General features: G+C 29.1%; 3 protein-coding genes across 5 annotated transcripts in view; 1 reads left to right on the plus strand and 2 right to left on the minus strand.

Moving 5' to 3' along the window:
- The window catches only part of Egfr (epidermal growth factor receptor), a 43435-nt gene extending 24949 nt beyond the window's left edge, over positions 1–18486 (plus strand). The window contains exons 1-7 of one of the 3 annotated variants that reach the window (XM_074257605.1): positions 584–834; positions 5909–6183; positions 9889–11286; positions 12243–12375; positions 13175–15008; positions 15784–16528; positions 17153–18486. In XM_074257605.1, coding sequence (XP_074113706.1) covers positions 6048–6183; positions 9889–11286; positions 12243–12375; positions 13175–15008; positions 15784–16528; positions 17153–17463 — 4557 coding nt within the window. In that variant the 5' untranslated portion in view covers positions 584–834; positions 5909–6047 and the 3' untranslated portion in view covers positions 17464–18486. Of the gene's footprint in view, positions 1–583; positions 835–5908; positions 6184–9888; positions 11287–12242; positions 12376–13174; positions 15009–15783; positions 16529–17152 lie in introns of those variants that run through there. The other 2 variants (XM_074257611.1, XM_074257618.1) reach the window with 2 other exon arrangements.
- A 658-nt stretch (positions 18487–19144) lies between these two features.
- Positions 19145–21772, minus strand: Mrrf1 (mitochondrial ribosome recycling factor 1). The gene is made up of 3 exons (XM_074257643.1): positions 21079–21772; positions 20360–20997; positions 19145–19870 (listed from the first exon to the last, which is right to left on the minus strand). The coding sequence occupies exons 2-3, from the start codon at positions 20971–20973 to the stop codon at positions 19627–19629; spliced, it is 858 nt and encodes a 285-aa protein (XP_074113744.1). The 5' UTR covers positions 20974–20997; positions 21079–21772; the 3' UTR covers positions 19145–19626.
- Positions 21773–21908: 136 nt separating this feature from the next.
- On the minus strand, positions 21909–25376 carry Hmgs (hydroxymethylglutaryl-CoA synthase). Its single transcript, XM_074257631.1, has 2 exons — positions 24634–25376; positions 21909–23631 (listed from the first exon to the last, which is right to left on the minus strand). The coding sequence occupies exon 2, from the start codon at positions 23602–23604 to the stop codon at positions 22225–22227; it is 1380 nt and encodes a 459-aa protein (XP_074113732.1). The 5' UTR covers positions 23605–23631; positions 24634–25376; the 3' UTR covers positions 21909–22224.
- Between the last annotated feature and the right edge of the window lie 2322 nt (positions 25377–27698).

Below are 27698 nucleotides of genomic sequence, written 5' to 3' on the forward strand. Positions count from 1 at the left end.
CAAAGCGGATATACAAGGTTGATTGTTCGTGTCGGTTGTACACGTATTGATATGTACTTGTTTTAAAAGAGTAAAGCTAGAGTAATCCTCTTCACCTTTATCTCGAACTCGAGCTGTAGCTTGAGCTTCAGCTCCTTCTTCTTCATCTTCATCTTCATTTTCATCTTGTTCTCCTCCTTGTCAATCCAACGAGATCCTTTTCCATTCTCCATCATTCGTTTCAGTCATCCAGCAGCCTTCCATCTAAAATAAGAATAAAAGATAGACCCTTGCTATCCTCTTCTTGAATCCAAGATTCGCTCGTGCCAGAGAGAGGACACCAATACTCTCCAGGCACAGGCCTGTACCTTCTATATGTGTATTAGAATCTCTGGCCAGGTAAATAAGCCAAGTCAGAGAAGGTACGGCTTACCTGCAGGCTCCTACTCCAAAAGATTGTTGGTACGGTTGTAAGTATAAGTATAAGTCGTGATCTGTTGCCGTAGTGGAGGGACTTTCAAAAGGAGGGAGTAGAACCCAAAGGTTTCAAACTTAACTTGCTCTTACAAACACTCGATCAGCCAAGGTGAGACGGCTACGACACGCGATAACTTTTATTTGTTTTGTTTTGAGTTTTTCTCGATTTTATCGAGAAATTTACCTTATCTTTTAATTAAACATTTTTTAGTACTGTGCTGTGACTAGTTTTTAATTTATCCAAACACGTGGTGCAATTTTTACACAATAATATTATTAATTAATATATAAAAATAAAACGTATACTGTGCAATAGTTGTATCAAGTTTTGGAGTAACTGTGCTGGATAATTTGTTGTTATTAAAGCCGTTGTGATAGGTGAGTTTAAATAAGATTATGAGCTTATCGTAAGCATTAAACCCATGGATTATTGATAAACATTTATTATTAGATTTATAACTTGTAATGTATGTATACCTAGAAAGACTTGAGCAATCGAAAAGAAAGTTTACACTCAATGGTGGGTAACAATAAATGCGTAGGCTGATATTGCCACAAAATTTAACAAAACTGCCTATCAAAAGTTACTTTTACAAGTTAATAAACTCTTGCAGTTATTATCAACGCCCAATATAATTTCAACTTATCCTTACCCAGGATATAAATGCAATATTTCAAATTTAATTCCCAAAACTTGACAATTAAAAATGCAAAACTGATCGAAAAAAGCTCAAATTGATAACAATTTCTTATAATTGCGCGGCCTCTTTTCTATCAAGAAGAAAAATTAAATTTCCGATGAAACAACACTTATTGCATTAATATTAATGTTAACGGTGACGTTAATGTATGTTGTGTATATATCCGATTCTATACTCATTGCAAATAATGAAATTACTGGTGAGGTTTCTCGGTTATTTATTAGTTATTACGCAAGCACGGAATTTATCAGAAGACGTCTTGAGTAGATTCTTTGCCCAGCCTCTGTGAAAAGAGAAAGAAGACACATGATAGACGAGTGTTACGGGTGTATCTGTCTCTGTCGAACACTCGAAGATCCATGTTTACAAGACGGTTAGTAACCACGGAGACTTGAACGACGGGATAAGAAACGAACGGCATGCGTTGGCGGCAACTGTCCCTTTCAAAAAACATCCATCTGTTTGGCTTTTTCGGATCATCTTCTTCTTCGTCTTCTTATTATTGCTCCTCTTCTTCAGGGACCTTATTTTATGATTGTCCTGGCTTCTATGCGGACTTTAGCACGTGACATCTGCTGCAGTTGCGCTGCTTTTGCCGCAAACTGGAAGAATTATCAAGCCAGCTTTCAAAGGACCTTTACAATTTCAGTTGTTAAACTTTTGAAGTGGATTTTTTTGGTTATTATTATTTTGAAGCGGTTTTGGTGAAGAAAACGGGTTGACTTGCTAATGAATCAAGGAAGAATAGTTTGAGGCTGTTAATTTCCTGAGAATTGAAGAGTGAAGAGCAGAAGCAATGTCGGGCAAGTAGTTGGCATTAATAGAAGTGGATAATTGTTTGTTGTGGATGTTTAATGTAAAATATAAGATGAGTTTGAGGTTTGAGATGCTGAAAGGTCCTCTATCCTCAGAGTCGAGCTGTTTGCTTCACTCCCGGAGTCCAGGTACGAGGGAAAGGCCCTGACGTCAGCGTCAGGAATGAGGTTAACCTGAAGGCAAAATCGAGCGGCTACAATTGCACGTGGTTGTTATGGTGGGCTTGCTGTTTGCTGTAGGATATTATATTGCATTAAATGCAAGCTAGGTCTTATCGCCGGGTTATGAACGTTGACTTGTGCCATTAACTATTCATGTCAAATGTCAATCTACTGAGAATGCACTTTATATTACTTGTCTGTATCTTTTATTGAGGAGAAGGGGAGCGATTTTATTCTTTTAAATTGTTAAGTTATTTTACTGAAGATGCCGACAATTAATTTAGGATTTTTTTCAATGGGTAGCTAATAAATTGAAGAGTTGTTTTATTTATTTGACAGCTGCACGATTTTTAAACACACTAATTGAGATTTCTTAGATTTAAAAAAAAATTTTTTTTTTTTTTGGAAAAAAATAAGTTAAATTTTAATTTTTACAGCTTGTTTTTTTAAACTTTTAAATTCATCGCATAAATTAATTATTTTAATTAAAAATTGGTGAAATTAATTACAAGTTTTTATGAATTACAATGTCTACTTTAATTTAGTTTGCTCAAAAAAATTTTTATTTCAACTTAAATCAAAAAAAAAAAAAATTTTTTTAAACATAAAAAAAAAATAAAGAGTTATTATTCGAAAAAATTTCTCATTCTGAGAGTGAAGTTTAAAAAAATTAGATATCATAATGGCTGGTGTTATTGCTGCGGGGTTAAACACCGTTGTTGTTATTGTTGTTACTTAATTTTTATTTTCGCTGAATTTCTGGCGCTCCGGGCTAGCTTGGCGTTTAACGTGGTGTAGTTATATGGCGGCATAATAATATAATGTGCAGAAGAGAAATGATAATAATAAGAAGAAGAAGAAGAAGAAGAAGAAGGATAAGAAAATGGAGGTAAAGTTATATATCGGCGTGAAGGAACTCTTAAGTTCTCGGTTCTCGTTTCTTAGCTGTATTCTGTTCTGTACGCTATACGTGCTCTTTGTTCTTTACTTGTTCTCATGATGTTAGGAAGGTGGTGTAGTGGAGAGAGATTATATACCATACGTCGAGCTGAGTAGAAGAGCACGTCTGGAACTGGATTCTGGATCCAACCACGATATCTTACACTAGGATCTTCGTGCCTAAACGTTTAGTTTCTGAAGCTCCGCACTCCTTTATTTTTATTTTATCTTTATTTCTGCTCGTTTTTATCTTTCGTCCAGTTTTTATGTTTTATATATTTTTCTTAAATTTACGTAAACATATAAATAAATGTATCATCTTATTTTTCATAACATTCTACTTTTGTAGTACTTACAATAACAATAATAAATAGCAACCTTGCAGTTACTATGTGAATTATAAAAAATTAAAATTTTGCTGTATTAAATAATGAATTTTGTTAAATTGCTCTGTACTTTCTTAAATATGGACATTTTTAAAGATATAAGCTCATTCCGATGTTACACTCATCGATACCTTTTATTTGAGTACCCACATGCATTTTCATATATTTTTATATATACATATATATATATATATATATATATATATATATATATATATATATATATATATATATATATATATATATATATATAAAATATATGAAAAATTGATGTAGATACTCAAATGAAAGCTCTCGATGAGTGTAATATCGGGATGAGCTTATATCTTTAAAAATGTCAATATTTCTCAAGATACAGGATCATTTCTTAATTTTTTATCGAGAGATAGAGCATTTTCGAATGCAGTTTAAATACTTATCATAATAAATTAACTATCGGTGAGAATTAAATGAAACTTTGAAAAGGCACAAATTCAATTAAGACCTTTGCAATGGCACTAAATTTTACTTTTAAAAACCGATTTTATCATACGACTATCCTGAAAACAAAATTTTTCTCATTCTTTTAATGATATAGATAACAATAATAATAATAATAATAATAATAATAATAACTAAAATGAAAAACTTATCAATCATAATCAGAAAAAAAAAACATTTATCAGTTTATATAATCACTCGACAAATGTAAATATAAATAACACATATACTAATCAATAATAATAATAATAATAAAAAAGTAAGGTAAAAATATCTATATCATGTATTTCACGCTACTGATGTCACATCAAATTGATAAAAAGTAGTCGCGCTATATAGAACCTCACCAGATACCTTATACATGCAAACCTCATCAGCGAAGTGAACGTAAATGTAACTGACACTAAATGAAAATAAAAATATATAAATATAAATGCTGAGCCCGTAGCGTACAGTACACAGAACGTGCCTATAGATGCTTATTAAAAATAATTACACAAATAACCGTGTTAATGAGTGTACATACATAATAACTCAGAGGAATAATCAACGAGGATACAATATGCAATAGAAAATAAAAATAAACATAATTATAATTTATATAAATAAATTCCTACAATGGTGACATCATCTCTTGCTTTGCGTAGTATTGACCACCGCCAGGACTTAGATGGAGCGAAAGAAATAAAACTTAAGTTTTATCTCCGATTACGCTTACCAAATCAATATTTATAAATTTAACAAAAAATAAACCCCTTTAATTTTTTTTTATTTATTTTATTTATTAAAAAAAAAAAAAAACGATAAGTAAATAAAAATAAAATAAAAATCGCTGAAAAAGTTGAGCGACTTTTAGTTATCGTGGCTTGTGACAGTATCTCGGTTTATAAACTTGAGTGGTGTTAGGATGGATCTTAAGTTCCCCTTGCAGGTGATAAGTTATGAGATAAGTGAAAAGCTAGTGCTACAGAAATTGCAGACTATAGGTAAATCCAGGCAACATGAAAGTAACAAAATCTCGTACCTCGTCCACATATGCACTTTCTCTTTGTATATTATATTATATTTTATATATATATATATATATATATATATATATATATATATATATATATATATATATATATATATATATGTGGTTAATTTAATGTGCAGTTAAATATACACTTATTCCAACGTCAATCTAGTAATTTATCATTTATCATTTATCATTTACCATTCACCATTCATCATTACGCCAATTCACTGCCGGTTTTTAACAATTACACCTTTTTTTCATACCAATCTTTCAATTGATTTCTAATTTTTAATAAAAGTAATTGAAATATTATTTTCCTAATCAATTATCGATTAATCATACAAAATCTGGATTTTTGCAATTTTTTATTATTTTTTAAACAAATTCTTAACCAAAATTTAGAAAAATGACGGTAATAGCAAAAACACCATGAGTATACATGAAAATGACGTTTTGTAAGTTAAAAACGCGGAATTTTTAAAATAGGCACTTAAAAATTAAAAAAATATATGCAGTATATTTTATAAATCAATTTTTTTAATATTTTTCAAGTCAATATTTTTAAATATTATTTATTATTTATTATTGTATTTTATTTGCATTTTTTTTATGATATATATATAAAAAAATAATAATTATAAAATAAATAAATATTTTTAAATATTAAATAAAAAAATTTTAATTGATTAAACTCAAACTTATTTAAAAAAATTCTTCATAAAAATAATTTATGTAATAAAAATTAAAAAAATTAAGAAATAAAAACTTAGCCACTAAATTTTTATTTTAAAAATTTTTAAATACTAAATTTATTCTTAAAAAATTTTTTTCAAGAGAAAATTGAAAAAAAAAAAACACTTCAAGGTTTCCTTAAAAAAAACTCTTATAATTTAAATAATTTACCCAAATAAAATATTCCCCATGAATTAACCACCGAATTATTTGTTACAGATGGCTACAATGATGATCTGAAGATGGCCTCACCTTCCCCAGACTTATTATCCCAAAAAAAAAACTTAATGACGGGTAGAGTAAGTCTCTTAAAGGGAGACAAGCACGGGACTTTTTTTAAGGGCATGTGAGGCTCAATATGTGCCACCATCGACACTCCGCACTATGGGCGCTGTCGAGATTTCAAGTTTGCGCCTTAACAATAATAATTGCTGTTATCGTAGGTAGCAATAATGTCCTCGGTGATCTCAGTTCCGAGTTCGTCAAAGGGAAAAGTAAGTCGGTGGCAGCCAACGCTAGAATAATTACAATAAAAATTCTAAATATAAGTCAAACATTGAGAGTACATTGACGTTTATTAATTGTTAAAAAAAACTTTAAATATCTGCATTTAAGGCCCGTAAAATATTTTTATTTTTTTTTTACTGAAAGTAAAAGAAACAAAACATTTAAATATTTTCTGACTCAGCTCTGTCTCAGGTTGAGTAAATATACCGTTGTCTGTAAGTGCTTCTCTGAGAAGAGCAACAACAGAATGAATTATTTCTAAAAAAATGAAAAATAATTTTTAACTTTTTTTTTTTTACATAAAAACTCGAAATAATATAATGATAATTTAAAATTCGATATTATATTATTATATTATTATAAATTATAAATTCCACGCGAGTATATTTTCTCGGGAAACATGAACATATCGTGCGCAACTGAAGAAGATCCTTGTTTCAGTGTAAGTTTATGTATATGAGAATTAATATCACACCTGAGGGTAAAAGTTTTGTTGTTACTCGGTAGGATTCGTGCGCTATACCTTCATACCTTCCATATCTAAATCTTTGATATATATGTGTGTAAATGTCTGTCTGTATACCCTGGTATTTACCGAGCTGGAGGTGAGATCCACTACTAAGGTAGAGTACAAGAGGTGAAAGACACAAGAAGGGGGTACCGACCGATGCGAGGACGAAGGTGAAACGAAAGATAGATGACCGCAGACGAACCAACCTATAGTTTCTTCTTATCCTTACACTTATGCTTCTACACTAAGTATATATACCAGGATCTTGTTGTATTATTTACTTGTTTTTCTTTCTTCACCTTCTTCTTCTTCTTCTTCTTTTTCTTCTTATTCTTCTCTGGTCCAGCAACGACCGGAGATAAGAAAAGGAAGGAGCAAAAGCGGAGCTCCTATCCAACAAAGCGCATTCCATGTTGCACCATTTCTTTTCTCGTCCATCATGTCCGAACGACTTTAAGGAATTCCGCTTTTCTTTGCAATATTTTTATCTCCTTGTACTCTTGTATCCTCAAAAATCCCAATTGCTTTCTAATAAATAATAATAATAATAATATTAGCCAAAGGATTGCAAAAAACTATGAAGAAACCGTTAAAAACAATAAAACCAAAATGTTACCATTTAAACTTGATTTATTTTTTAAATAATTTAATGCTATCGAAATATATACGTATACAAATGTAACGGTACTCATTACTTTAGGCCACCATGCATATAGTTAGTTTCTCGCTGTAGTCTCTGTCCACGGATTTATTGCTTTTGAGATAGATACAGATATAGCGGGCGAGTAATATAAGTAAGACATAAGACGCAAGAGCTAAGACACACAAGCTAGATTTTATGAAAGTGGTTCGCCCACTCGTTACTTGTTACACCAATGTTTAGCCAGCAACTTTAATATCTACTTAAGAACAATCAGTGCGTTTTTACCACTGCCTTAAGTGGGCATATTTGTCATCCTCATTTTAATTGTCTTTCCTTTCGAAATTCACCCACTTTGACAAGAGAGTCTATTAATTCCGGCCCGAATATGTTAGTGTAATTAACAAGGGAATAAAGTGTGACTGCACTCTATAAATGCGTTTTTGATTGACGGAAAAAGCTCTGCAAGCAATACGATAAAAAAATTCGCATCTCTGAGTCAAAAATTTTCACCTCTCTTAAGTGTAGATTTAACAAAAAAATTTTTTACTGCGAAAAAAATCAATTTTTAAAAATTTATCGTCTTTAATTAAGTTTAAAATTTTTCTTACTTTAAAATAATTTTTTTTTGATTCGAGAATTTTTTTATTGATTAAAAATAATTAAATTCTTTAAAATGATTTTTTTTTGGATCAAAATTAATTTTTTGATCAGTTAAAAAAAAATTGCAAAATTTTTGTAAATTTTAACTAAAATTAAATCCATAAAAAATAACAAATTAATAAAAAATCTAAAATGTTTTTAATATGCTACAAAAAAAAATTTATTTTATTTTAAATTAAAAATCTTCAAACAAAAACACAATTTTAAAAAATTTCACTGTCTAGAAATAAATAAAAAAATTTTTAACTATTCAATGGTTTTTGGTTAAAATAAAGTTTACTTGATTCATGAATTTTTTTTCTCTTGAATTAAATAAATTTTTAAAAGTACAAAAATTCCCTCTACGCTTATAATTACAGGGTACATGTATTTCTTTATTAATGACACTGTTTACTTGATTTTATAAAATTATTCGTTTCATAACTGGTTTAGATAAAGTTCATTTACTTAGAGACAGCAAATATTTTTTGCTAAGCAGTTGATCAAGACTTGGAGTAAAATTGTTGAAGTATTAAAACTGATATGTGTCGAAAGATTTCTTTTAAAGGGCAAAGACTAAAAAAATTAAAGTTTATTTGACTTGACTTTGTTTTAACGTTTTGATTCAACATATATTATAAGAACATCAGATTTCAAATGAATTCTCATTGCTTTTTTATAGAGAGTGAGTGGAATATGGTTGTTTTTATAAGACTGAATCAGTGCTCTTGAACGGGAAAGATAAATATGTTAACTCGAATTTTTTGGGTGATTTTGATGTCAAATAACGGCCCTAAGGCAGGTTTTTTAATCTGAGATCAAACCTTATTCGGAATCAATTCATCATTTTTAAAAAGCTCTTAGGATCAAAACAAACATCTCCATACTGAAAATTTTTACGTGAACATTTAATTTTTTAAAGTTTTTCTGATAAAAAATACACAGTATAATTTTTTTATCTATTAAAAATTTAATGAAAAAAAATCCGCTTTGGAATCCACAAAGATTCCGTTAGAATCATACTTTCTACTGCATTTCTATGTACTTCTGTAGAATCCCATGAATTTATATCAGAAGATTAACATAAGATGTTAATGTTTTTTTATAAGATCCATCTTTTCCATGGATTTTCCTAATATATTCGACCACCTGAGTTTAACGCCAATGATGCAATGCACTTTCAAAGTAATGTAGCGCTTTTATCTTTATAAGGTTATCAAATTTTATTTCACTTTTATGGTCTTAGATCAATTTACTTAAATTGTCGATTATAAAGTGTGACGAATTTTTAATCCTTATTACTGACTTTTTTATCACTGACTATGAATATTCATACCTTGATAAAAAAAATATTTATTTACTGTAAAACTCTCAAATTAAGAAAATAATTTTGAAGAATTAATGTAGAAAAATTCTTGGATTTAAAAATTTTTATTAAATCTAATAAATTTTCGTCTTGATTCAAAATAATTTTCTCAATCAAAGAGTTTTTTTTTTTTTTTTTTTTTTTTTTTTTTTTTTTTTATAATTACTTTTTCAAAATCCTTATTTTACTTTATAATTTATTTAAAAAGTAAAATATTTACCTCAGCGACAAAAATTGATGAACCCCCACAGAAAAAAAAAAACTTCTTGCACCAAAAAAATTTTAAAGAAGACAAAATTTATTTTGGAGCAAGAAAAAATTTTCTTGGCTCAAAAAACTTTGATTAAAAAATTTTTCATGAGTTCTTGAGTCAAGAAAATTTACCCTCGAGTCAAGAATTTTTTTTTCAGCGCACATAATAACAATAATAGATTTAAATAAAAAGTTGTCAATTCCAAAATGAGCCAAATATTAAATTTCCTGTGTTACCAAACTTTAACCACAGTACTAATAAAAAAAAATTAAATTTTCAGTATGCATCGGTACAAATGGACGAATTTCAGCGCCATCGAACACTCTGCACCACTACCGTAACCTCCGAGACCGGTATACAAACTGTACTTACGTGGACGGTAACCTCGAGATAACCTGGCTGCAAAACGACACCCTGGACCTGAGCTTCCTGCAGTACATTAGGGAAGTAACCGGGTACGTGCTAATCAGCCACTGCGATGTGCGTCGTATCGTGTTACCGCGTCTGCAAATAATCCGTGGGCGAACATTGTTCAAGCTGAGCATCGATCCGCATGAGTTCGCGCTGATTGTAACAATGTCCCAAATTTACAATCTTGAATTACCAGCACTGAGGGATATACTTAACGGTAGCGTTGGTATGTATCACAATTACAACCTCTGCCACGTCAAAACAATAAATTGGGATGAGATCATAAGTGGTTCGCAGTCAAAGTACGTCTATGTCTACAATTTCACGTCCCCAGAGCGTTCTTGCCCAGCCTGCGACCCGAGTTGCGTCCAAGGCTGCTGGGGAGAGGGCCCGGAGAACTGCCAAAAGTTTTCCAAAACTAATTGCTCGCCTCAGTGTTGGCAAGGGCGGTGTTTTGGCTCCCAGCCGAGAGAATGCTGCCATCTCTTCTGCGCTGGAGGCTGCACCGGACCGAAGCAGAGCGACTGCTTGGCCTGCAAAAGCTTCATGGACGACGGAGTCTGCTCTCTGGAGTGTCCTCCAATGCAGACTTACAATCCGACGACTTACTCCTGGGAGATAAACCCGAACGGGAAGTACGCGTATGGCGCTACGTGTGTCAGAAAGTGTCCCGAGCACCTTCTCAAGGACAACGGCGCCTGTGTCAGGTCCTGTCCGCCGAAAAAGAAGGCCAAGAACGGCGAGTGCGTTCCTTGCGACGGTCCCTGTCCAAAAACTTGCCCCGGCGTTGACCAAGTTCATTTTGGAAACATTGAGAGCTTCAGAGACTGCACAGTTATTGAAGGATCCATCACTATCATGGACCACAGCTTCACCGGCTTCCAGGATGTCTATGCCAACTACTCGTTTGGGCCCAGGTGGGAACCCATGCATCCTCGACAGCTCGAAGTCTTCAGCACGCTCAAGGAAATTACTGGCTACTTAAATATACAGGGTAATCACAAAGACTTTACCGATCTGAGGTATTTCAGGAACTTGGAGGTTATCGGTGGAAGACAACTCACCGAGTACTTTGCCTCGCTTTATGTTGTCAAGACTGCCCTCGTCTCTTTTGGCCTCAGCTCCCTCAAGAGGATCAACTCCGGGTCGGTTGTTATTTTGGAGAACAAAGACTTGTGCTATGCTCAGAGCATTAATTGGAACAAGATTAAAAACTCTTCCGAACATGCTAGTTTGGTGTCCAATAATAAAAATATTACCGAGTGCAGTAAGTTTTTTTTTTCATGCTTTTATTTATTTATTTATTGGATGAATTTGTACTTAAAAAAAAATTTATTTGATACAAGTGAAAAAAATCTTGAACTGAGAAATTTTTATTCAAGAATTTTTCGTTTTGATTCAGGACAAATTTCAAAATGATTTTTTTTTTCTTGAATCAAGTAATTTTTTTTTTTTTTTATATTTTTTTTATCATTCTATTTATGAAACAAAATCTTTTTACAATTCAATAATTTTATTTATTCCAAGGTCCTGATTAAAATCAGTATTATAAAAAAAAAAAATGAGTAATTTTTTAGAATAAAAACCATTTATAGAATTACCGTAAATTTTATTGTTTTTTTATATTAATTAAAATATAAAATTATCTAATTTTAAAAATTTTTAATTATAATAAAAAATTTGAGAATAAAATATAGTTTATAAAAATAAAACATATTTTTTAATTTATTAAACTGTAATTTATTTTTGTAATTGAGTTACTTGCTGGGTAATATATTAATTTATTTATTAAAAAGTCTTGTATAAATTGGTAGGAAATAATTTCCATTATTTATTGTAAGCGAACCTTTTTTTCGAGTATAAATTAGCATACTAAACTCTTCCCGCGTACCATTGAATTTAAATAATAAAGAGAAATAGTTAATAGAAATTATTGCGTATTATTGAAATCTATAATAAACAAAATTGTTCTATTTGAAAGCGTTAAACGGATATTTTAAAATCAATGTCTTTTACAAGATTTAATTAATGTTATCACAGCTAAACGTTTCGAAATCTCAGTTATGAAAAACACGATCGTGATTTCTAAGGCAAAGTCCACGCTCGAATGTTCCATAATGATTGTCCCCTTTCTTGATTAATATCGCAACTTTGAGGACTTGTTTTTTAAACCTTTACTTGCTTATAATTAAACTCAAACTTATCCGAATTGTCTATTTACAGAAAAAGAAGGCCAGGTCTGCGATGAACAGTGTTCAGACGCAGGTTGTTGGGGTCCAGGGCCATCGCAGTGTCTTTCGTGCAAAAACTTCTTGCTGGATAACGAATGCCTGGAAAACTGTAGTATTGTTGCCGGGTAAGTTCATTTTTTTATTTTGAGGGGTTTCTACGCACTTAGAAGGCAAAAAAAAAAAAAAAAAAAAAATAAACAATTTTTTCTAAAGAGCCTTTTTTAATTAATTAAATTTTTTTATTTTTAATAATTATATTTTTAGATATTTAACTTTAAAAAAAAGTTATCGATATTTTTTATCAAAATTTTAGCTTTAAATTTTTAATAAAAACAAAATATTTTTAGAAATTATTAATTCGTGGAAAAATATATTTAAAAAAATTGTGTAAATATTTGAGACTAATTTTTTAAGCTGTTTTTTTTATCAATTTTGCTGACTGACTTTGAAAAAAAAAATTTTTTAAGAAAAAGGCGCTTTAAAATTTTTAATCTAAGTCCCATTTTTGTGGCAAAACTCCAAGAAGAATTTTCTAATTTATTTTATGCAAAAAAAAAATTTTTTTAATTGTAATATTGAATCAAACAATTTTTAGAATTTTTTTTTGACTAAAAAAATAAAAAAAATATCCGTAGAAATAAAAAAAAAACTACTAGTGTATTTTTTAAAAATATTATTTTAGTCTTAATTTATTTTTTAAATAAAAAAAAAAAAAAAATGATTAGATCAAAAAAATTGATTTTTAAAAAATTCTAAGTGCGCATAACTCCTTAATTAAATTAAGACTAAAGCTTGTATTAAATTAACATAAATTTTCTTGACTGTTGTACGTAACAGGATTGAAGGTAAAATAGTAATAAATAACAATACAAATAATAATAATAATAAAAATATATTAAATAACAATCTAATTAACTATTACAGAATATACCAAGCGAATTCCCGCGAGTGCAAGCACTGTCACGAGGAGTGCGATGGCACCTGCAACGGACCAAAGGCCGAGAATTGCAATAAATGCAAACACATGCGTGACGGGCCATTTTGCGTAAAAGAATGTCCGACTTCAAAGTACAACGATAACGGTATCTGCAAGCCTTGCCACAAGAACTGCGTGGGCGGTTGCGAGGGCCCGGAAAACAACATCGGCCCAAACGGGTGCCACAGTTGTGAAAAGGCGATCATGAACAATAGCAGCGTTCCTGAAGGTTGCATGCAAAAGCTGGACAACTGCCCAGAGGGTTACTTCTACGAATGGGTGAGCCCGCAAGAAAAAGGGCCTTTAAAATTGCTCGCCGGAAAAGCAGTGTGCAGACGCTGCCACCCGCTGTGCAAAAACTGCACCGGATACGGCTCCCACGAGCAAGTATGCCGCGAGTGCTTGGATTTCAAGTTGGGTGAAAACTGCGTGCACGAGTGCCCGGAGAGCAGCAACTACATTCTCCCCAACACATCTCCTAAAATTTGCATTCCCTGCGCGTCGGAGTGCGACGGGTGTTACGGCCCGGAATCGCATCAATGCTACCGCTGTCGCAGTTTTAAAGTTCACCTGGACACCAAGGCTCCTGACAACACTTCGATGTTCAACTGCACCAACACGTGTCCTGCTGAAACTTCCTACAAGGTGACGTCCGAAGACGGCCGAGAAACTTACTGCGAATCTCAAACTCTGAGCTCTCAGTTGGAGCACGAGATGAAGCCAGTTGTCCTAGGAATCGTCAGCTTGGTCCTGCTGATTGTCATGATGGTCGGAGTGATTGTTCTCTGCCGCTGGTGGATAAAGAACAAGAACAAGGAGAACACGGTCAAGATGACAATGGCCCTGGCTGGGCTGGACGACAATGAGCCGCTTCGTCCGACGGGCTTGAAGCCGAATCTCGCTAAATTGAGGATCATCAAGGAAGAAGAGATGCGCAAAGGCGGACTTCTTGGATACGGAGCCTTCGGAAACGTCTACAAGGGAGTCTGGGTCCCCGAAGGGGAGAACGTCAAGATCCCGGTCGCTATAAAGGTCCTGCATGAAAACACCGGGGCAAATACTTCCAAGGAATTTTTGGACGAAGCTTATATAATGGCCAGCGTTGAACACCCGAACTTGTTGCAGCTACTGGCGGTCTGTATGACCTCCCAGATGATGCTAGTGACTCAACTGATGCCTCTCGGCTGCTTGCTGGACTTTGTCAGGTCTTTTAAGGACAAGATTGGCTCCAAGCCCTTGCTGAATTGGTCCACGCAGATTGCCAGGGGAATGGCTTACTTAGAAGAGAGGAGGCTAGTGCACCGAGACCTGGCGGCGAGAAATGTTCTAGTTCAGACTCCGAATTGTATTAAGATTACTGATTTTGGACTGGCCAAGCTCCTGGATATCAATGAAGAGCAGTATAAGGCTGCTGGAGGGAAAATGCCGATTAAATGGCTCGCGCTGGAGTGCATTCAGCACAGAGTTTTTACTCACAAGTCTGATGTCTGGGCCTTCGGTGTCACTATTTGGGAGATTCTGACCTACGGAGAGAGACCTTATGATAATGTCCCTGCTAGAAATGTTCCTGAGTTGCTGGAGAAAGGAGAACGATTACCGCAACCGGCCATTTGCTCCATTGATGTCTATATGATTATGGTTAAGTGCTGGATGCTCGATGCTGAATCACGCCCGACTTTCAAGGAGCTTGCTGATGAGTTTGCTAAAATGTCCAGAGATCCTGGGCGATATCTTGCTATCAAGGGGGATAAATATATGAGACTGCCTTCTTATAGTTTGCAGGTTTGTTCTTTTTTTTTTTTTTTTTTTTTTTTTTTTAATATTAATATTAAATTATTTACATTTTATATTAAAATTTTTACTCTAGAGTATTTATTTATTTATTTATTTATTGGCCATATAAATCAATAGAAATTATTTAAAATTAAATAACATTAAAGAAAACTAATTAAAAAAAAAAAAAAAAAAAAAAAAAGCGAGAAAAACGTTTAATTTATAAAATTAAAAATTACTTGATTTTTTTTTTTTGAGTTATTTTATTATTTTTATTTTTAATGATACTGAAATTAACAGACTAGCAATTTTTAGAATTTTTTATTTGAATAAATTATTATAAAAAAATTAAAAGAAAAATTTCACTAAATTTTACTAAAAAAAAATTTTTTTCATGACTTATTTTGAACACAAAATTTAACTTATTGTCTTAAAAATATAGATTAGTAACTATTTGGTAGAAAAATGAAGTGTTAAAAAATTAATTTTAATTTTTTTTATACAAATTGAAAATACAACTAAATTTTATACTGACTTATGTTCGTGAAATTTTTAATAAATTAATTGTTTTAATTAATAATATATCTTACAGTAAAATTTAATATTTAATATTGAATCATTGTAAAAATTACTATTACATAAAAGTTAAAAAATTTAATTCAAGCATAATTTATTTTAATATTAAATTCTATTTAATTAGCGCTGAAAAATTTTATAAATTAAAAAATAGTGATTAAATTTTTTAAATAATAAAAAAAAAAATTAATTGGTTTATTATTAACAGAATAACTTTCAGGATGAAAAGGAAATGATCAGAAATTTGGCATCAGCAGCAGAAGGGCCAGAAGCTCTAGTGGACGCCGACGAATATTTGCAACCGAAATCAAGAGCGCCAATTCCTCCAGGATTATCGGTGCCGAGTATCACCGATTCGCCACCAAACACGCCAATAAAAACCTGCTGGCCAAACGGAATCCCGTCGCACGCGGCCGCGGACTCGCCAACCCCGCAAAACCAGCAGAACTGGGACCGGGAGTTGTTGAGGTACGGTACAGCCGATCGTAGCGAAAGCACGTCGGCTAGTAACGACGCCGCGAGCTATCAACGCACACAATCATACCACAGTCAACACCACCAACTTCAACACCCACATTCCCACCATCAGCATCATAACAGCCATCATAATCAGCATCCACATAGTCTTAATCACCAGCATCATAATCAGCACCAACATTCAGGGAACTACAATTGCCCTAATGATCAGCATTGTCGAAATATTATTGGTAGCACCGACAATAGAAGCTCGAGATACTGCTCGGATCCCTTGAAAATAATCTCCGGAGTCAGAGATTGTGACGTGACGGACGACTGTTTTCAACCGGAAGTAGCAACTATCCATCAGCAAGCCCAGGTAGGCAATCTTAAACTTGATTTACCACTTGATGAGGACGACTATCTTATGCCATCTCCACAAATACCTGCTAATGCTACGCAGTACATGGATCTAATCGGAGATACTAAACCCAGTGGTAAGTTTTTTTTTTTTTTTTTTTTTTTATTCAGATGTTTAAATTAATATTTATAATTATTTTTTGAAATTTTTCATATTGTTAAACTGCTTATCATATGTAATTGGTTAAAGTGATCGTCAATGACCTTGTAATTACAAAGCGACCTTAAATAAATAAATAAATAAAAAAAAAAATTAATATTTAATATTTAATTTTGAGTATAAATATCGAGAAATTAATTTATTTGGATTTTTTTCTTTAACTATTATTTATTGGAGTCAAATTTTAATTCAAATTAAAGGTCATTTATTAATTATCTATCTAGAGATAGAGTATTTTCAAATGCAGCTTAATTCTTAATAATATAGATTATAAAAATATTGACTAATTTTAATTTATATTTATTGTATAAAATTTTTTTAAAATACTAAAAAAATACTCACATGTTATAAAATTTTTTTTCTAAATTTATTTAGTGCTCTAAAAATTAATCACTAAAAAATTTTGACGTAATAATAAGACAACTATAAATATTTTTAATTTTGAAATTAAAAATTACTACAAAAAAATTGGATCTACATCTGAACAATAACTTTTTTTTTAATGGACTAAATAATTTAACTATTTAATAATTTTTTACAGAAACGGAACCAAAGAGATTGATCAATGGTTATCGAAAGTATCCAGAATTCCTGAGTATCGCCGGGAAGACATCCCTAGACAACCCCGAGTACATAATGGGGCAAGACGACCCTCCTCTGAGTCCTCAAATAATAGGTATACCAACAACAGATCTCGACAAAGTTCTCGCCAACGGTGCTTTCGGCTCTCAACAAGTGAAACAGCGCTGCGCCGAGGAGGAGTCTGATCACGAGTATTATAACGACTTTGACCGGCTTGAACGCGAACGTCAGCCGCTTAATTCGCTACGAAAAAACGAAACGACTGTATAAGAATCCACAGTTGAGAATAATTATTTAAAATTTATAAATTTATAAAATCCAGTTACCTTAGATAGCGTAAACAATAACTGAAACAAAATGTTACGCTGCTTCAGTTATATTATTCGCAGTACTTAGTGAATCATGACTGGGCGTTGAGAAATTGCATTATTTTTTTTTATTATTATCTTCTTATTTGAATTTTTTTTAAGGGGTTACATGGGTTTCATAAATAATAAAAATATTAAAAAATACAAAAAAATTGAAAATTTGGCTAAAATTTCGCGAAATTTTTTTTTTTTTTTCTTTTTAAATAGTTGTAATTAAAAAAAAAAATCTTTCATTAGTTTTTCATTTTTTGACTTTTTTTTCAATAATTAAATTAGAAAAAAAAAATATTTTTACAAAATTGCACTTACAATTTTTTAAAAATTAAATTTCTTTTAAAAATTTTTTTTACATAAATAAAACTTAAAAAAAAATTTTTTTTGAAACCATGAAACCCATATTACCCTTTAAATTATGCCATTTTACTTCAATAATTTTATATATCCGCATTTTAATTTATAATTCTAAACAAATAGTAATAAAAAAAAAATTAAGCAATTTCTTAAAATATAAGTGCCATTATGTGGCTTGTAAATAAAAAAAAAAAAAAAAAAAAATTAATTAATATTAATTAACTTAAAAGACAATCGTATTAGATAAAGTAAAGAATTATTTAAATATCTCAATTTGTATTGAGGCTTTTATGATTTTTTTTTTTTTTTATTAATTTTAAAATCTACTCAGTGAGAAATTTTTAAATCAATAATGAATTTTATTAGCGACTGTTATTAAAAATTAATTTTTTTATTTAAATGTTGACAAAATCATATTTAATAACAACGAGCTAATTTGTAAAAATGTAATAAATTTTGTTTAAGCACTGGTATATCAGTAATGAAGCAATAATGAACAAATTATAAATCGGTGCACTCGAAAAAAAAATCTCGCGCGGTTTTTCCGCTGACTGTGATAGAATAATTTTTTTTTCTAATTAAAAAAAAAAATAATTAATAGTTTTTATTACCTATTAATTATTCATATTATTTTTTTAACAGCGAATTAATGAATTTATGAATTAAAAGAAAATTTTTTTTAAAAGCCAGTTTTTTGGCTTGAAAATAAATTTTTTCCTTTAAAATTTCGATAAATATCAACGAAAATGCATTTGTAAATAATTAATTAATTTTAATTATTTTAAATTAATATTTAGCGGGTAATTAGCGTATAAATAATAATAACGATATGTTAATAGATTAATTAGTTAATATTAATGAATAATGATAATGTGACTCGCAAATTATTTATCAAGCAGCGAGAAAAGTACTTGAAATTATTGTTGTCCCGTAGTTCAATATATAAATATATATTATATACATTTTAATATTTATATCATAAGTATATATTATATATATATATATATATATATATATATATATATATATATATATATATATATATATATATATATATATATATATATATATGGTTACATAAACATATTTATGAATGTAATTGAGCGTTTTGCGTCTAATTAATTTTTTTAAGAAATTAGTGCCATGCCTCAGCGGCAATACGGAAGCAAATTAATAAAAATTATATTTGGCGAATGAAATTATACTCGAAATTCTATCGTATTTATCGTGTAGTTCAAATTAATTTACAATATTTTTTTTTTTTGTATCAATTTAGCCATACTAAGATTTTTTATTTACATAAGTGTACATTATCCTATTCATTGTTACGATTTATCGTAATAATAAGGTTTTTTTAGATACGTTGTATAAAACAAATTGATTTATTACTTTAAGGACTATTTTAAGATAGTTTTTATATTTTTAATAAAAAAAAAAAATCGATGGGACTATTTTTTTCATCGGATCAGTACATTTTTAATAAGAGTAATTATTGTAAATAATTTATAAATTTATGAAAATAAATGATAAATATTATATGAAAATTTAATCCTTCGTTAATTTTTTTATCTATATTATTAAATTTTTATTAAAATACCATTTTTAAAAATATAAATAAATTTTAAATAAAAATATTAAGCAGATTAGATTCTTAAAAAACAAAAAATTTATTTTATAGGAAGTTTAACAAGAAACATTTTTAAAAATCTAATACTTAATCTGAAGTTTTCAAAAGTTCTTTTTGTTTTGTTTCAAGAATACCATCTGCTTGTTTGATATATTTATCACAGAGCGCTTCCAGTTGACTTTGAACCCTTCTCATTTGGTCTTCGTTAATCGAGGGAACTTTTTTGAGGTTCTTAAATTCTCGGTTTCTCACATCTTTGATATTGTCCCGGCATTTTACGAACAGCGCTTTCGCGTTTTTTGCCATACCTTCTCGATATTCTTTGGTTACTCTAAAAATGATAAAAATAAATAAAATAATTAATGTAAATTATTTTTTTAAATTTATTTAATAATATTAAATTAATATAATAATTATTATATTATATTTTAATACTTTTTTAATAATAATTTTAATTTTTTTTTTTAATAATTAAATTAAACCAAAAAAATATTTTAAAAAAATTGCACTTGCAGTTTTTAAAATTTTTTTTTATTTTTTTTAATCATTTTTTCAATAAAAAAAAATTTTTTTTTATTTTTTAGAAATTTAAAGCAATTAAATTATTAAAAAAAAAAAAATAATTAAAAAGTTTCACATGTGAAAATTAATAAAAATTACAAGTGAAAATTTTTAGAAGCATTTTTTTGTTATAATTAATTTGTTAAAAAAATTTTTAAAATTAACAGCTGACCGCTAACTTCAGTATTATAAAAAAATAGTTAAATTTAATTAATTTAACTATTAGAATTAGAATAAATAAAAAATAAATTTTACGTACTTTGGAATCGGTATAAATAAAGTCGTGCCATCCTGCTGAGGATTTAAATTCAACCCGCTTTTACTGAGAGCGTCGAGAATCTGCGGAATAGCCTGGGGAAAAGAGGTGACATTGACAACAACTACCTTAGGCTTATGAACAATCTGGGTAAGGTCTTGCAGCATGTAGTCCTCGCCTTCAAAGTGAACAGTGACTTGTTCAATAGCTCCAACAGAAGATCTTAGAGTCAAGTGCTTGACAAAACTACTCTTTAATTCCTCGAGCGCGTAATCCAGCTGCGACGTGTACTTGTCAACATCTATCATCTGTCGCGCTTCTAATAAATCAATGCGCTGAGCTTTTTCGACTTTTTTTTTCTTGTCACCTTTTTCTTTGCCCTTATCCAGAACACGGGACACGAAAAATAGCCTTTTGTTTACATTATTTACATACATACTTGCTCCGGTTGTTGAGTCATTTAATTTACAAAAAATACTCCTGTTATTCCTGTAAGTACTGTATTTATTATTGACGTTATATCTTGCATAATACTTCACTGATAAATCTGTAGGTATTTTATTTAAACTAAAAATATTATGAGGTTTTAATAATCTTAATTTCAAGGCCCAGCTCATTTTTAGTCCAATTTAATATTTTGCCTGAAAATTATAAGTGTAATGAAAATAAATTAAATTTTTTAATTAAGGTTATGTAATTTTAAAAAACTTTTTAATATTTACCGGTTTAAATATATACAAATATTTATTAGGGAAAACTTGCAAGTTTGAAGATCTTTTATAGTTTTATTTTTATTGTAAAATTACAAAAATTCGAGTTTTAGCGCCTCTGGCGGCTAACAGACAAACTAAATGACATTTTAAATGTCACCGCCAGAGGCGCTGAAACTTATTTTAAATTCTGGCGGACATCTTGAAATTTTTTAGATTTTAATGACATTTAAGTTAGCTGTCACTTAACAATTTTTTAATTTTCTTTAACAAAAATATTAGTTTTAAAAAATTGCATTCTTAATTTATTAAAATTTCTACAAGTCCATTTTTTTAATTATTTTTTTTTTCCCATAATTTATTTGTTAAAGAAAATTAAAACAATTGTGAAGTGACAGCTAAATTTAATGTCATATTATGATAACATAATAATAAAATTAGCCGATGTTCAATAATCTTTTGATTGTAATGTAATAAGAATTTTTTTTTTGTCAAGAAATTTGTAATGGATGTGAAAACAGCTGATAGATGATTTTTTTATGTAAGTATAAATTTTGTGAGTTTATAAAAAATTACAAATTACATTTTTGACAAATGTGTACTGGCAATGTTTTTTAATTTTTAAATGTGGAATTTTTATCACGATTTTTAATGTCAAAAAAACTGAAAAAAAAAAAAATCAAAAAATTAAAAACGTCGGTTACCTTTAATATTATAGAAAATTTGTTACTCTCTTATTTTATGAACACTATATATTTATATAAATATAAAGGAACATACCACCAAATAATTAATAAAAAAACCTTTTTATAAAATAACATAAATGATTATCAAATCCAAAATTTAACGATGATAAAATTCATATTTATAATCTCATATATTAATATAAAATTTCAAGCATATTTATAAAACCTCAAAAATACATCTATTACCACATCAATAAACGTCAATATCAATGACAGTTTACAAATTTGTTAAAAAAAAAAAAAAATTGATAAAATCTAACCTAATCAATCATTACAAAACTGAGTAAGAAATTCATTTACAAGGCACGTGACCTTAATTAGTTAAAAATTGTGGTCCTTATCCCAACTAATTTCAATCTGGATAAAAAACAATTAATTATATCAGTAATAATAATCATGTAAATAAAAACAATCATTGGATGAGTGGTAGACGTTGATAGCTTCTTCTGTGCATCTGATCAATTTTAACCAAGTAATAAGTTCCAGGAAACATTGGATCGACGCTTGCAGTAGCCTCGTAGGGTACAGTGTGGCAGTTCTTCTCCCTCATGGCGAGTATTTCAGTGTACTCTTCAGGAGTAATTAACTTCCTGGCGTCCAATTGGACTTTGATGTACTCCAAATTGCTGCAGATTTTCCTGAGCTGTTCCTCGGCTGTCTTATCACTGCCGACAGTCAGCGAGTACATGCTGGAAGCCAGGCCAGATCCGTAGGAAAAGATTCCGATTTTCTTCCCCAGGAGCTGCTCAATGGGCTTGTTGATTAATAAGCTGACGAGTCCGGAGTAAACAGACGGCGTGTACATATTGCCGACCAAGTTCGCGATGAACAAACTGGGCTCTGTTTTGTCTTTAAAGTTCTCGTTGCTGGCCTTCATGAAAGCTTTTTCTACGTCTCTGTCGAAGTAAGTGTCTTCCAGCTTCAAGTTTTTAAATTTTTCTAATTCTTGAGTTTCAGGTGAATTATTTTCTGTTAAAAAATCAATGAAAGCAAGCCTGGCGAATGACTTCTGCACGAGCTTGCAGTAAGGCGAGTGAAAAATTACAGCGTCAAAATTTTTGAGCGTAAAATTTCCAGAAGAAGAAGAAGAAGAAGAAGATTTAGCAACTTTCTCGCAGTACTTTTTGTAACAATTATCCAGAGCGCTGAGGTAGCACTGGATGGACAATTTTCCATCAACCACCGGGTACTCGGACCTCAGGTCGGGTTTGTAAAAATCGTAGGCGTGCTTCATATATGAAGCGCGGAGCCCGCGGTCGAACACCAGCGGCGCGTTGGGCCCTATTATCATCGCGATCGCTCCGGCTCCTCCGGTTGGCCTGGCACTGCCAGTCGCGTAGACCGCGTTGTCGGCGGCTACTACCAGGGCGAGTCTTCCGTCCCAGCTGCTGCTTTCCACCCAGGAAATCGCGTTGAAAACCGCCGCAGTTCCTCCGTAGCAGGCGTTGGTGGTGTCAACGCCCTCGATGTCCGTCGCACCGTGAGGTTCAAACAGCTGCATCAACACTGATTTAACCGACTTACTCTTATCAATTATGGTCTCAGTGCCGACCTCCAGGTGCCCGATCTCGCTCGGTTTTATGTTGTTACGGTCCAACAGTCGGTGAGTCACTGTCAAGCACAGAGAGTTTATGTCTTCACGGTCGTTGCAGAAACCCATCTTCGATTGGCCTAGTCCTATTGTGTATTTGCCTGCTGACGCTCCGTCGTACTTTTCCAGGTCGACTTGGTCTACATACTGCGCTGGGAAGTACAGTTCTATTGCTTTTATTCCGACGTTTTCTGGCCACATTTTTTTAGTTTTTGTTTTGGTACTTTTCTGAAATTATTAAAATTTTTTTTTGGATTTATTTTTTTGGAATTTAATATTATGAAGCTATAATTAGCTGACATTAGAAAATTTCTAGTTTTATTTTGATAATTTTTTTTTTTTTGTAACAATTTTTTCATTAAAAAAAAATATTTGAAATTTTATTATTTTAGAAGAATAGAAAAAAAAATTTTTATTGTTAACTCTAGTAAAAAATAGAAGAATTCTTTTAGATAAGATTTGGAAATATTTTTACAGCTTTTGTGATAACTAAGACTAGCTGAGTTAATTAAATTTTTGTTATGATAAAATCTTAATTGTAAAATTAGTAAAAATTAAAATTAATAATTGTAAAAAATTAGTTAAAATTTTTTTTTACGCTTTAACAAACACATTTTTAATGAAGAATCTACGAAAAAAGTTTTTTTAAATTCTTACATTGAAAATTCAATTTCAAAAAATTTTTAAAAGTGACAGATATCTGTTTCAATTTTAATAAATTAAAAATATATTGTTACAATAAATTTAAAAATACAAATGACAATTAATGATTATTTAAAAATAAAAATTAACAAGATTTTTAAATGTTTTTTTTAATAATACACTTAACAATTATATTTTTTTTTATTATTTTTATACAGCAATTTATTTATTAAAAAAATTATTAAATATTGGCTAAATTAATTAAAAAAATTTTTTTAACAAATAAAATTATGGCAAAAAAAAAAATAAGAACAAAAAATTGACATCTAAAAAATTAAAAAAGTAAAAAATGCAATTTTTCGGAGCAAATTTATTTAATAAAAAAAAATAAAACAATTATAATAGTGACAGCAAACTTTAATGTCATGCTAAATTAATTTTCATGAGTAAAAAACTTTTAATCGCTAAAATAACTAAACTGTCAGTGATTTTTTTGGTAAAATTTAAATAAATTAAAAAAATGACAAGTAAATATTATTATTAAAAAAAAAAAAAAAAAAAAAAAACATGACAGACAAAAATAATTACCTGGATATGTTGATATATTTAAAAAAATAAAAAATCCTGTATATATTGATCACGATAACATAATTTAATGAGTGAGTAATTAAAATTCTTTCAATTGTCCAAATAATAAATAAATTAAAATAAATAAATAAATAATTAAACAAAGTGACCTAAAAGCCTGTTTAATTGAAAAGTTAAATGTGTAATAACGGCTTTTTCCCGGTATCCAATCACCAGGAATTTAGGTTAGAAGTGAAACTTTTTTTTAGTTATAAAATCCCCATTTGTTTTCAAATAATAATTCATGAATATTTTTTTTTTTTAATTATTTAACAAGTAAATTAATAAAAAAAATGAAGTTTTATAAATTAACAAATTAATAAACAAGTAAACAATCGAAATGACACTTGTTAAACTAATCACGTTTTAACCTCTAGGAGAGTGAAATAGATTTGGAGAATTTTGACGTTAAATCTACGAGCACACGAAGATGAGTAACAAGTAACACGTTTGACTTCAGTAAAGAAACATCACTATCACCTATCACCTTGACTAAGTAGACATGTATTGTACGTATATATTTATGTTTAAATATTTATGTGTGTGTACACGTGTACAAGCTTCTATCTTCTGTATTTATGCCTGGCGTAAATTCACCTCTCAGGTTTGTACTTATTATATCAATGTTAAAATTTAAGTTTAATTTTAAGCTGAAAGCCAAATGCCAAACAGAAGCAAAAGGTCTTAAACACCCGAGTGCTATGCTCGGACTTTACTCTCTTTTACTCCTGCAAATATATTGTAATTATTATAAATATAAAATATATCAAGAGGGGATAACTTTATGTTACATTACTTTTACGATTCTATTTTATTCTCTCTTTTTCAATTTATATTATTATATTGCAAGTATTGTTTATTGTATTTTTATTATTTATAAATAGAGATTGTATTGTGTATGTTTTTTTTTTAGGATAAGAATAATGAGCGATCACATGCTGAGATTTTCTCTTTTATTATTTTTATTTCTATTGTGAAAAAATTATTTAAGTGTTAGGATTTATTTTTTTATGATCTTCAGAAGAATTTTTTTTTTTTTTTGTGTAAAGAAATTTTCTAATGACATTTAATTTAGCTGTCACTTGACAATTTTTTTATTTTTTTTAACAAATAAATTTGCTCCAAAAAATTATTTTTAAAAAATTGTATTTGTAGTTTTTTAAAATTTCTAAATGTCAATTTTTTTTTATAAATTTTTTTTTGATATAATTTATTTATTAAAGAAAATTTTATAAATTGTCAAGTGACAGCTAACTTTAATGTCATTAAAGTCAGCCGATGTTCTAAATTTTTTGAGTTTTTTTTAATAATTAAATTAAAACAAAAAAATATTTTTAAAAAATTGTACTTGTATTTTTTGAAGTTTTTTACAATTGAAAATTTTTTTTTATTTTTTTGTTATAATTTTTCCAATAAAAAAAATTTTTTTTTTATTTTTAAATGTCGGCTAACTTAATTTCTATAAAATCTTCCTAAAATTAAAAATTTCTTTAAAAAAAATCATATAAAAAAATTAACTTGGAAATTTTTAAAAGTTTTTCCTAAATAATCTTTTTATAAACTCATTAAATTTCTACTTATACAAAAAAATCATCTGTCATCTGATTTTACATTAATAAAAAATGAAAATTAAGTTAACCGACATCTGAAAATTTGAAGAATTTTTTTTTACTGAAAAAGTTATTACAAAAAAATAAAAAATAAAAAAAAATTTTATTTGTAAAGTTCTAATTTATTAAATTAAAAATAAAGAAAAAATTAAAAACGTCGGCTAACTTTAATATTATAAGACTTTCACATTAAAACTCTAAATTATAATTATTTAATTTTATTTTACGTTAAAAAAAATCTCAGCTTTTTTTTTAATAATTTAATTTATAATTAAAATGAAAGAAGTTGTAATTTTATCTTTAATTATAGACTAGAAATAAAACTTTATCTTTAACGACTTAATTTCCAAAAAATTTAGTATTTCACCATATTATTTATCTAATCTCTGTCGTTAAATCGCTCAGAGCTATTTTTGTTTAATCTCTGACGTCGAATCATAGATAAATTTTAACAAGAATACATTATTGATTAGCGTACGTGTTTATCAATTTAAATAAATTTTAATAAGATAAATTCAAATTTGATTTTATAATTTAAAAAGCATGATCTATTTCCCGCGAAAATATTTAAAATAAATCAGCTACAATTTTATATAAAATAAAACTCGCGATTGCTGCAATAGGAAACCAGTAATAGTTGTTTAATAATACAGATTACGCACAAAAAAAAAAAAATTGCACCGGTAAAAATTCGCATAGCTTGCGACAAAGTTACAATTACATGCAGAAAAAATTTGCAAAACAAATGCAATATTATACATACATACATATAAAATTAAATATAAACGATTATCATAAATACATAACATATAGGTTTAATTCCGTGAAATACTTAGGTATTTAGGCCATTACTTTCAATAAACAAATTTTAAATTAATATTAAATTCTCAAAAAAATAATAATAATAATAATAATAAATAAATAATTACAGTAATTATTTGAATGAATTTTATTATTTATCTAACTGATTACATACATCATATTCTTAAAATACTACAAATAATTATTTCACTTACAAATGGGTAGCCTTTAATATTAATATTAAAATTAAAATTAAAATTAATTACTGACACAGCAAAATATATAATTTATACTCATAATCTTTCACTCGATAAATATCATGCGTTATAATTTATAATTAAAAGTACTTATTAAATTACAATTACATCGATTACAATTATTTAAGTAATTTATAATTCTTAATACTTTTTATGATTAATAATTAATAATAAATATATTTAATTTACATCGATAATTAAGTTGTGATTATGATTATATTTATACACAAACTACTTTGTATAAAATACTTAAAATAATTATTTTTATCGTAAGAAACTTGGTATTAAAAAATTCAAACATTCAAAGCAGGAATGTCTATTATAGCCCGTCAGTGATGATTATTATTGTTATTATTAG

This window comes from Cotesia typhae, unplaced genomic scaffold (assembly GCF_013202065.1).
Source record: "Cotesia typhae breed Kobodo isofemale line unplaced genomic scaffold, CoteBio_Ctyphae contig_123, whole genome shotgun sequence".
Lineage (NCBI taxonomy): Eukaryota > Metazoa > Arthropoda > Insecta > Hymenoptera > Braconidae > Cotesia > Cotesia typhae.

Bases quoted from the DNA above. Each gene is read 5' to 3' on its own strand.
- Hmgs (XM_074257631.1), bottom strand. From the start codon at position 23,604: ATGTGGCCAGAAAACGTCGGAATAAAAGCAATAGAACTGTACTTCCCA.
- Mrrf1 (XM_074257643.1), bottom strand. From the start codon at position 20,973: ATGAGCTGGGCCTTGAAATTAAGATTATTAAAACCTCATAATATTTTT. The intron at 19,871-20,359 runs GTACGTAAAATT...TATCATTTTTAG, and splicing joins TTATTTATACCGATTCCAAA to AGTAACCAAAGAATATCGAG.